Raw genomic sequence first — 12477 nt, 5'->3', positions numbered from 1 at the left:
AAATTAAATTATTATATTATATATACTCACTATATACCTACATAAAATATTTATAAAATATATGTATGAATATAGCTACAAGTAGAAAATTCATTAAAATTTTCTTCTAAATTAATTGGACACTTTTAATTAAATTGTATTTAACAAGCATATAAAATTTTGTATACAAAATAAATTTTCCCTAACATAAATACTAATACAATTAAAAAAGAAAATAATGGTATTAGTTATGGATAAGAAAAAAAATTTAATGAAAATTTTTAAAATTTGTTCTTGTTAACTTTAGGATATTTTAAATTATTTCCCTTCGTATTTTTTGTGTTAAACATTTTGGCTGTATATGTATAATAAAAAGGCCCGGTATTATAAACAAAGACCCGTTGTAACCGGTATGTTAAACCTCATTTCTAACTTAATTAAGTTTATATGGAAAGATTGTTAAATGAAATGTCGTGCAAAGAAGAAAAAATCAGTTAGAATATTAACAAAAATCGCATTCAAAATAAAAGTCAATTTGAAAAACAAATTTAACAGCCTAACAACTGTTTACATGTTTTCATGGTAGTATAATGTAAATGTTCCTGAACTTTCTACGTTTTCCGAATTTCACTTGATTTAGCTGCAATAGTTAATCAGAAATTTCCCAACTCTGAAATGGTAAAGTTTGATGAGGAAAGAGAAAATTTTGTTTTTAAAATATTTTTTACTCTCTAATATCTTCGGCTAAGCGAAAAAAATGGAAAATACAATACAAGAAAATGGTTTGTACTAAATTTTATATCTCCATATTATATAAAAGTAGATTACTCACAATATATTCGACATGTCTATAGCATAATAAATGGAACAGCATACACTTTGTGTTTCGTTTACATTAATAATGTCCTTTCAAATGCATTATATAAAAACTGTATTCTTCATTTTTATTTTTTATTAAAAATTTATGTTGATCGAAGGAAGCTATTGTATAACTTATCTTGGTATGTATTAAAATGTTTATGTCTGTATACTAAACCAAATCTTTTCTTATACATATGCAGTTTGTTTAATAACAATAACAATAATTAAAATAAAAGCAACAGCAATTTTTATGCTCCGAACAAAAATTATCCTATAATAAACCATTTTTAGGTAGAATCCTTTTTCATTAACCATAAGAAAATAAGAAATTTTTTCTTTCAATAGTAGCAAAAAATTTATCAAACATTAAAAAGCATTTAAAAAATTTTCCATTTTTTAATCAAAATTAAAGTTTTTCAATGCTGTTGTAGTTGTTTATTTCTTTTATTGAAATTTATTGAAATATATGTGAACTCATACATTGATGTTATTTCATATGAGCATAGTAAAGGACATTCCTTAATGGAAACTATTGCTTTTATCCACTTATTGTACTAAATTTAATTTTCTCTAAAATTCTAATAGTTTTAATTTTTATACAAAATGCTCTTATGTAAATGTATGTAAAAATTTATGCACACAGATATATGTATGTGACTAGGCACGGTGGGTATTTGCATAAATAATAACATATTACGATATGTACATATTTCATATATGTGTGCGTTCATGAATCGACACAAAAGTAATTGCTATTAAAGGTATTAGAAAACTGTTAGAAATATTTAATTTTGTTTTTGGCTTATGTAAACTTTTAGCAACACATTATTATATACGTATATGTAGACGTATCATGATAAGTATGTACATTACTTTGTAAATCGCTTTCCTTCCTGCTTTAATTGGTCTAGTGCACCGATATAATGTACGAAATAGGTACGTATCTATGTGTTATTAATATTAAAACGAAATTACAGACATAGTAAATATATCTAAAAGCAATGTCTATGATTTTTAAAAAAATGGCAAGTGTGTTAAAGATAAAAGTAGCAATTTTAACTCTTTATACCTTTATTAGATTGTAATAATATTATGGATAAAATTTGTTTACCATTACCAGAAATGTTACCTAATTACATTACACAATGTGTGATATAGAAATTTAGTAAAAAAAAGTTGTAATTTGAAACTTAGCTCACTATAATCATACCATATTGAATGTCGTTCATTAACTTATCAAGGTTCAGCAACATGAGAAATTTAATATTTCCATTGGAAAAAAAGAACTAGTGTATACTGCTTCGTAAATTTTTAAAAGTTTAACTAAAGGAATTAAACTTATATCTAATTTCATGCATTTATGCAAATATTGTCAAGACAAAAATTTTTATTCAATATTATTTTCAAATTTTTCCAAGGCAGCCCAAACAAAAAGATATAAAAAACGTAACCTTTGTAGTATAATTCTAACAAACCTTTCCAAAAATATCATCCTTTAATCAAAACTTAATATTTCAAACCTATCGGATTAAACAATATTGGAAAACTTGTAATTAAAAGAGTATGGTAAGCCTATTTTAAAAGTAAATAAGGTATACGAAAACATTATTATATTGCAAATACAAAATATAATTATGAGTTTATTGTTCATAATTAATAATCACATATGAAGGTAGATTATCTAGTTAATATACTTAATTTATACCGTAATAAATAAAATTATATTAAATTTATACCGTGTGAGAATCGTCGTTTATTTTATACCGTCATATCGTTAAAAATAAAATTTCATTAATTATTTCAAACGCGATTTGTCAGCTAACTGAAAAATTAACCAATTTTAATTAGTAATTATTATTTGTAATTAAAAAATTTAATACTAATTTAAATTTTAAAAAAATCACAGGCGTTGATGAAAATAATCCCTTTTAAAAACTTCGAGGAGCAAAATTTGATAATATAAGCTAATTAAACATAGTGACTAACAATATCACAAACAATAAAGGATATACGATAAGTTACCATATAAGATTTCGCTCTATGCATTCTAATATCTTGGCTTTAACACAAACGATTGGATTAAAAATTTATGTCTGAGTTATGTAATAAATAAAATGAATTGTGAAAATCTAACCAAATAAATGATATTTAAATTTCCTAAAACTACAATTTCACTTTACTTTGAGAAGTTAATAGTCATCTTAAGCAAATTTCGTATTTAGAATTTATTAGAGCAGAAATAAACTTACATATAATATACATATATTTATTTAGTACTTATCCTTATAAAATTCGAAGTACATAGCATGTAATTTATATGATTAAATTATTTATTTTTTTTTTTGTGTTTCAAAAAGTGTTAACCTAAATTCCAAGCAATTTTAGAATAAAATTTATTTACATTTTTTTTTTATTTTTGAAAAACTGCTTTTTTTTTTTAAAACAAAAAACTATATGAAAATTTTTAACTATCCATCATTATTGTGGTTTTCTAAAATTGTTCTGTAGAAAGCAAAACCACATAAATATATAAAATTTGAAAATAAATTTAGAATTCTCTATTCTAGGCTACCACTCAAACTAATTTTCGTAGTTTCTAACTTAAAATTTTACAAAATTTCACCCATTATTATTGGATTTACGTACGATTTTCATCCGTTATAGTATATAGTGGGGTAAAAATTAAATGAAAAGTTAAAATATGAAAAATATTTTGTAGGAAAAGTTAGAATGTAATTTATGAAACTTCTCCAAAAAAAAAAAATAAAATAAAAAAAAAAAAAAATGTTTGAATTGAAAATTTTGAAATTTTTCAATTCGTATACATAAAATTTATTTTACATTGTTAATTGAAACTTTTTCTGCTATATGAAAGTTACACATCGGTCATAAAACGATTATAAAGGTATATGATATCCATATAATGCTAAACTAAAAGCAAAAAAGTTTACACTTATACAATCAAGATTCATTTATTTTGTTAAAGTTAAATAACGTTGAATTTATGAAACTAACTATAATTTTTAGTACATACATAAAATGGAAAATAAACTTTTCGAAAAACTAATTCTATTGTTCTAATTAAATACGGGGTAATGCAATCATTTTGACACAAAAATTTTTAACAAAATGAATTTTTTTTTTTATTTCAGATTTTCCAAATATGAATTTTTTAAAAGGATAAAATTTACGTGAGATTTTTTCAAATAAAGTTGGGTCAAACCAATGGTTTGTATTGTAGCACTTTTCACTTCACCAAGTGAAAATATTGCTTTTAAATACAGTCTATGTATTCCTAATATACAATTAAAATTTTTCTCATTCATATTCGAAACTATTTCTAGAATTGCATACATTTAGGATGAACGATTTGAGCAGTTTTTAAAATAAAGCAGAAATTCATTTAAAATGGGGTTAACATAACGCTCGATTTTAAGGGTTTTTTGTTTGAGTTGAGAAAAAGAATTATATTTTTCAATATCATGGAATTTACTTCCTATAGACTCACGATAGACTCACGAACAGACGGATGGACGACGAAGTGAAACTAATAAGTACTTTTTTTCAAAAATTTATTGGAAGAGTGCTAAAAGTATAAAACGGTTAATAAAAAAAGTAATAGTCGTTTGGGGCAAAAACTCATTGGGCATGCAATTTTTTTTGTAGGAAGAGGGAGAACAAGCTCCTAGAAAAAAGTATATCAAAGCATCGCATTTATCTGCGTATTTCATATACGAGATTATTTTCAGCTTTCTTGATAATTTATCAAAATCCTCAGAGATAACAATTGTTAAAAATATTGCCTTGATTTATGTCATATTCGTATTTTTTTATAAAAGGAATAACTTAATAATTAATGTGCTTGACTCTAAAATAAAATATACAGCAATTTCTGTGTCCTATTAATATAATATTATAGAGCAAGATAAGATTTTTTATAGAAAGTTCAATTGAAGTTATATTGTCTTTAAGGGAATCACGAGAAATTTTATGTCAACTTTCAAATGAATGAAAAAATAAAAAACATACGATTTTATAAAAGTTCTACGATACAAACTGTACGTAATTAGCTCAACGAAAAACCATATAACCTTAAAATGTTATCGAATGAAAAATTACAAATGTTATAAAATGAAAGTGTTATAACTATCTTTGCTTTACTTAAATGAAAACTTTTAAATGTAAAAGTATAAAAATGTTATTTTCAACTCAAATAAATATCTTTTCGATAAATATTTATTTTTCCCTTATCTTTTCTAAATGTATAACAACAATTTTTTATCCTTATTTTATTCAAGTATAATATTATTTTCATTGGACAAATTAAACTAGGAAGTTCTCTATTAATAAAGTACTGAGTATTTATCTTGTTTATTGTATTTTATTTTCCTTTGAAAGCAAACAACATCGAGGTATTTACATTGAGAATATATCCTTTATTTGCATTATAATGCATTAAGTACATACACACATCTAAATGTATGTACAGTATGTAAATACTAAAAGAAATTTTCTTTTTTTCCGAAACGAAAGTTTCAAATTCAAATTTACTTGCATTTATAATTGTCCCTTCTCATTTTTCACTTTTAAAAAGTATGTAAAATGTATAATAATACTATTGAATTTTTGGATTTAGGGTTTCTATTGCATTTTCTCTACGTACATATTATAATAATTGTATTGGAATTGGTATTTTAAATCAATTTGTAAAGTATTCTAAAAACACCATTAGAATTTTAGAAGTTTGAGTAATTTTTTAAGAAATATGAGCTCTTTTTGGAAATTTTGGAAATTATATACAGGGTGACCTAGAAAGGTGTACAACAATATATATTATTGATTAGAGGATCGAAAGTGGGTAGAACTTTTGTTCCGGACTAGGTGCCAAATCTCAAGGGTTTCCAAGTTCCAGAAATTTTAACGAGCTTTAAACAGTTTCTGAAAGACCTAATAAAGAGCTTAAAATAGTCATGCTGTTTGATTTTGTATTTTATGTATCTTCAGAACACCAAGCATTCGAACTTTAGGGAAAATAAAATTTTTCACTTGTTTTATTTTTCAGTTTTTTTTAACGAGATGAATTCGTAAAAAATTTTTCGAAACCTTGAAATTTTTCTTATAGAATTTTGCCCAGCTCCCTTTACTAGGCGTTTCAGAAACTGTTTGTTTGAAATCCCCATCTTTTTCAGAACGGAAGTTATAATCAAAAAAACTTGGATAAGTAAAAATTTTATGAAAATACGTTAAAATCCCTAGAACTCGGAAACCCTTGAAATTTGGCACCTAGTCCGGAACAAAAGTTTTACCCATTTTCGATCTTTTAACCAATCATATGTTATTGTATACCTTTCAGAACCACCCTATATATTATAATGTCGTAATATAATTAGGTTACAAAAACATCTCTTAGAAGTTAAACACCTTCGATAACAATTTCCTAATAAGTGTTTAATTAATTATAGTTACAAAATTTTAGAAATTATACTGTACACTTTGTGTGATGCAATTCGCAATAACATGTTTGTTCACAAAATAATTCAGGATTTGTTATTGTAAGGAAGTAATAATAAAGAAGAAATTTTAAATAGAACTTAATCAATTAAGATTATTCTCGTATATAAAATGAAAATTACTTCTAAGAAATTTTATAATCAAAAGTTAAAATTATTTATGATATTTTTTTCCAAGTTTATTAGAAACATACGCTATTAGTTCAATTTTATAACAAATTTTAATTTTATAAGAGATGCCCTTTAAATGTTTCATTTGAAAAGCTTGTTACTTGAAAATTTCTTAGGGTATGAAGAGAACTTAAACCCAAATATCATAATTATTATATATTATAATATTTGGGTTTAAGCTCTCTATTTTAGTATTTAATTATAACTCAGTGTTTGGGATTAAATTATTAAAAAATCGTTCGCTATAAGGTGTCTGATATTATTACGAGTACCCTATAAATTGCACTGCAAATACACAATCTACACAAAACTACTATATACAAAAATAAAAATATTTAAATATATTTTGAGAAATCATTCTAATAACTGTTTCTGAAAGACCTTATATAAAACTATGCATTTTTTTAAATCTTAATTAACATGTTTTTTATTACAGGCGCAGTGGGTGGCGATGGAGACGGCGATGATGCTGATGCCAAGGAAAAGGCAGAGGAAGAGGAAAGAGAACGATTGGAGGCTATCAAAGAAGCCGAGGAACGACGTAAGGAAAAACATCGTAAAATGGAAGAAGAAAGAGAAAAGATGAGACAAGAAATTCGAGATAAGGTAGGTGCTTTTTTATTACATGAATGCCATCATTACATATAACACATACATATATTTATTAAATTTTGTTAAAAAACTTTTATTTTAGTCAAATCCTATAATACGTTTTCAAAACATTTTCGAAATTTATTTTTATATCATTTAAAATTTTAATGTTAAATAACAGGCAAAAAAAGGCAATTAACTGATTATTTTTCATTGTTAAAAAATCTTAAAATTTGCATATTAACATCTTTATAATTTATTCGGGTATTTAGTACAAATTTCAAAAAATTTACAATACAAAATGCAACCTTTTATGTAATTTGATTTTAATTTTAATATGAACATGAATTTTATTAATATAAGAAAAAAATATGTTTTTTTTTCTTTATAATTCACAACTTCTGCATATAATGAAAATAAAATATCCTTGAATTAATATAAATTTTTGCTTGAAATTAATAAAAATTTATGTTTTACCAACCGCGTTGCATAGAACATGATAGGTTATGTGATCACACCAAATTTCACTTAGCGAGTTGTCAGTGAAAACACACTTTTCCGTGGTAGGGAGATCTGAATAAACTATTTTTAGAGAGATGTCGGTCAGTCGATTTGTCTGTCTATATTTACACACCCGTATCTCAAGTTACATTTTTGCAGTTCTGAACTAACTGATCAATTTTCTTGAAATTTAATAATTGATTTCTATTTATAACCGAAACTTACTGGAAAACTTTCCAGGGAATTGGAATGGCACAAAGCGAAACTCTTCTAAGAGTCAGGCTTACTCGCTCCCTTAAAATTAGAAAGAAATTTTTAAATTTTTAAAACGTATATAATATATAGTTACAATTTCGATAAAGTAGGCAATACACAATGTGAACGGTTATGTGCTGATCACATTCAATTTTTTGGTTTTTTTTGTTACCCAAATCAAAAGGTATATTTTATCGCGTTTTATGTTTATGTAATTTTACTATTTCTATATTATTACAATCAAAAAACATTACTATGGGATTAAATTCTAAAACAAAACAATTTTCGAATTCAATACGATCTTAAACAAAATAAAAAGAATAATCATATGCATATACAATTTTAACCTTTAGATTCCTACAAAAAAATATCAATTTTATAAATTTAATAAAAATTTTTACAATTGCAAAGAATATGTGGGAGTAAACGTAATAGAAAAAATTCTGTATTCTAAAACCCCAAAAATTTTATTTGAATACTGAAAAAAAAATATTGAGAATAAAAACCATTTACTAAGATTTTTGTAAGAAGTCATTTAGTTTTGCATTTTAACCTTCATTAAAATTACAAAATATAGTGTGCTAATTTTTAAAAATCAAACTGTTAGAATAAGATTGAATTTTATGAAATACAACAGCCTAATCGTCAATTACAACAGCCTAAATCGTCAGGAATATAAAAATTTTCAGGCAAGCAATCTCTTTATACGTAATAATTAAATGAAAATAATATTTGTTTGACCTTATTTACTTGAAATACAAAAAAAAAATTAAATTTTTTTCTTTTCTTGTAAAAAATTCTATAAAATATATATAAAACACCGAAAAAATTCTAACGATTTCTACTTAAATCTTAATAACAATTCGGCTTAAAACCAATCTTCTTTGAAAAACGGATAATATAAAATTTTAATTGGAAATTTTTTAAATGTTCAAAACTCTAATATTACTTTAGATTACAATGAATATTTTAGTACAGCTATATTAAAAAAAACCAAGATTAAAAAAAACTTCATTTTAAAATGAGTTTAACCTTAATGTAAACACTTATTTTTTTTTTCTCTCCCTTCTTCTTAATCACTTTTTATCGACTTTGCGTTAAACTATTCTTCAGTAGTTTTTTACTTTCATTTCTTTTATTCTCATAAAATTGTTAGTACCGTTAGTTTTCTCTTATCAAATCCATTTATCCTAATAACATTTTATACTTTTGGGTCTACGTCAGCTTTTCACTTGAGTTTCATTTTTTTACATTTATACGTTTACTCTAAAACAAAATGAAAAGGAAAAACAAACTTAATTTTTTTTAACTTTTATATATTTTGATCCTAAAAATTTTACTCAATAATTTTCTTCGTATAACCGCGTGTAAATGTTGTAATATAATCTAAATTATGTATAAACATTATGTAAATTTTCTGACTAAATTTTGTTAAAATAAAACTGGCAACTAAATTTTTCCTTTTATTTATAAGGCATTTACTTACACTTTAAATTTTCTCGCATGTGTAATAATTTGGACCCACCTTTATACTTTTTCACGTAATATTATTATTTTAATTTTAACATCATTTTTTAACTGTCATTTTCTGAAAGCATATTTTTTACTTTTGTTTTCTTCTTCAAATTTTCTTTATGAATTTTAATACACATAAAACAATAAAATATGTACACGGTATTAGAAATATTTTTACAATCTATCCAAATGTCAGGATATTTTAATTTAAACTCACAATTTTTGAATTTTCCGGAAAAATTTTTATACGTTAAAGTAAAATTTTTTATTTCCAATGTACGATGGCATAATAAGAAAAGGACAGTCATTGTATATCGTAAAACCTCTAAATATAATTTCAAAACTACAATATTATTTCAAATCACGTACAAAATAAAATGCAAACAAATAAGTAAAGTTTGTGCCATAAAAAAGTATTCAATTAAAATTAATTAGTAATTAGATTTTAGGAAATCTCGGAAGTGATCGATCTCTTTCATATTGTAATGAACCAGTTTTCAGTATAATTTTATGTTCAATAGAATTAAATTTTGACAATACTGTACTTTTATCTCAAAGAATTTCCTTTCATTTCTTATATTGGACAGAAATAAAATACTGAAAATGGTGAGTTTCGGAAATTTTGGCATACAAAAGTAAAATCTCCATTACCTTTTTTTTCTCCTTACATTTTACGACAAGAATATTTTACTATATTTTTTTTCCTTTGCTTATAACCATTCAAAGCAATAGAAATTTTTTGATTTGGGTCATATGACCCTACCTATTAAGACTATAATGAAAATAAATGAAAAAAAAAATATAAAACTAAAAACATTAAAAAAGATGAGGGAAGCAAGGAAGAAAGGACAATAATCAAGAGTGATATCCTTGTACAATATTATATTGAAGTTGTTATTTTGAAAATGATTTGAATATGAATCTGTATTAATAATAACAATAATAATAAGGTGTGACAAAAGGTGTGATTTTCATTAATCCGGAAAGAGGGACAAAAGAATACCGAATATTTGAATAAAAGGATTAAAAATGTTATATACATGAAATATGTGTATAGAGAGAAAGATTTATCATCTATTCATTATAGAAAATGGAATTGTCATTCTATAAAATATTAATATTCATTACATAACCTTCATTTACCATTTAATATTGTTAAATTAAAAAAAAAATATTTTAATTCTTAAAACAAATTTTAAATTTTTTTTTTGAAAATATTTCTTGGGAAATAATTTATGACTTCTGAAATTTAATACTTTAATTAATCAAAAAAATTTTAATCAATAAAGTCTGAATATTTTTTACCTTAGTTAAACAAACCCGATTTAAACATAAATTTGAAATATTTTCAACCAAAACTTAAGTAATTGATAATACGAAGTCATAGTTTCTCTAACCATGCAATTTTTTTAAGTTTTCTTGAAATTTGTACACAAAATTTTATTCCCTTTCTTAGGATATTAATATTCTAAATCTAAAAATTCCCGAACAACAAAAACACAATACTTTCTACCAGCTTGTTTCATAGTAAAATACTAAATATATTTGATTTGCAAAGCATTCGAATTGTTGAGAATTTAAAAATTTAGCATTAGTAATTGAAAAATACATCTACGTAAATACAGTAATGCCAATTTACGTTAGCAACAGGAATAATGCCAATTTAACTGGCAACAAGAATAATGTATATTATTGCATACTTTAAGGGGAATATATCATAAATTACTAGTAAATTGCATGAAATTACCTTGCATTAATTCATTTTATTTTTTATAAAAATAATAAAAAATTTAATTCTATTTAAACTACCAAATTTCAATAATGATAGCTTTTTATTCCAAAACGAACGTTCGAATGGTTTACTAAATTTGATTTATTTAAAACGCTAAGAAAATATAATGGTCTGAGATACAAACTCAAGTCGATGTTTTTGATCATCGTCAAATTCTGAATCAATTTAGCTTTGTTTGTCCGCCCATACGTCTGTCCATCCGTGCTAACGATAACTCAAAAACTAATTTAGCTAAGTTCGGGTAGTTGCCATATAACTTCAAAATTAATTTGACTATATCTCTATAAACTATACAAAAGCTTTGTTATTGAAATTTCACACAAGCGAATATATTAGTAGGACCAATGTGTTTGATAAAAGTCGTTGAAATAGCTTGGCTGCTTCTAGTACCTGCTATACAACTTCAATAGCATTTTGGCCATATATTAGGAAATATTGAAAAGTACTGAAATTTTGTACACAAAAAATACACAGAACTGAAATTTTGCATAAACTAATATGGTAATATGGCAACTTAAAGTCTTTCACAGAGACAGCTATGGGATTTTCATAACTCGCAGAGAGTTGGCACGGTCAACTCTATTTTTTCTCGTTAAAAATAATTTTATAACTATTGAAATAATTATCATTTAATTTGTAATTGTGAAATTTAATTTTCTACAAATGATTCAAAAGTAAATTTGAATAAATCTGTTTTACATTTTTTCATTACCATTTCTCTTTAATGACACTTTTTCACATGAATTAACTACAATAATTAAACCTAAATACAGAAAAAAAGGGTGAGAAATTTTTAAAAATTAAAACGTAACCGAAGGAAATTTAAATTATCATTAAAGTCCAGTCTTTATTGAATTAAATATAAAGGATCAGGCAAGGATGACAATTAGCATTCGTAAATTACTTTCCTTGATTTTCTCTTATCATTTTATTCTTTATTATTATTCATGATTTTTATTTCTTTTCTTACTTTTCAATATCTAACAAATTTAATCTTTATTTAAAGTCATAAAAATTATCCACTTAATTCAATGATATAATTAATCCTTTTTAGATATATATATATATATATATATATATATATATATATATAATAATAATAGAAGGATATTTTAATAAAAACTTTTTCTACACTTCTATGTACTCTTTTATTACATTTAAATAATATAAAAAGAACTAAACTATTGTTTATATAATTAGCATTTCATCCAAGTAGATTAAAATTAATACTTAACTTTGATATTTGGAAGATTTTTCACTTTAAATTCACCTTAAATTGTAGATATTTTGAAAATCTACTAG

General features: G+C 24.0%; 1 protein-coding gene across 2 annotated transcripts in view; it reads left to right on the top strand.

Moving 5' to 3' along the window:
- The first annotated feature begins 6941 nt into the window (after positions 1–6941).
- LOC129610831 (complexin) overlaps positions 6942–12477 on the top strand; it is a 76818-nt gene continuing 71282 nt past the window's right edge. For both annotated transcript variants that reach the window (XM_055523591.1, XM_055523587.1), the window contains exon 1: positions 6942–7127. In XM_055523591.1, coding sequence (XP_055379566.1) covers positions 6942–7127 — 186 coding nt within the window. The remainder of the gene's footprint in view (positions 7128–12477) is intronic.

Source organism: Condylostylus longicornis, unplaced genomic scaffold (genome assembly GCF_029603195.1).
Source record: "Condylostylus longicornis isolate FDR11 unplaced genomic scaffold, ASM2960319v2 ptg000004l, whole genome shotgun sequence".
Classification (NCBI taxonomy): domain Eukaryota; kingdom Metazoa; phylum Arthropoda; class Insecta; order Diptera; family Dolichopodidae; genus Condylostylus; species Condylostylus longicornis.
The sequence above is the reverse complement of the archived record's forward strand: the minus strand, read 5'-3'. Positions and strand labels throughout refer to the sequence as shown.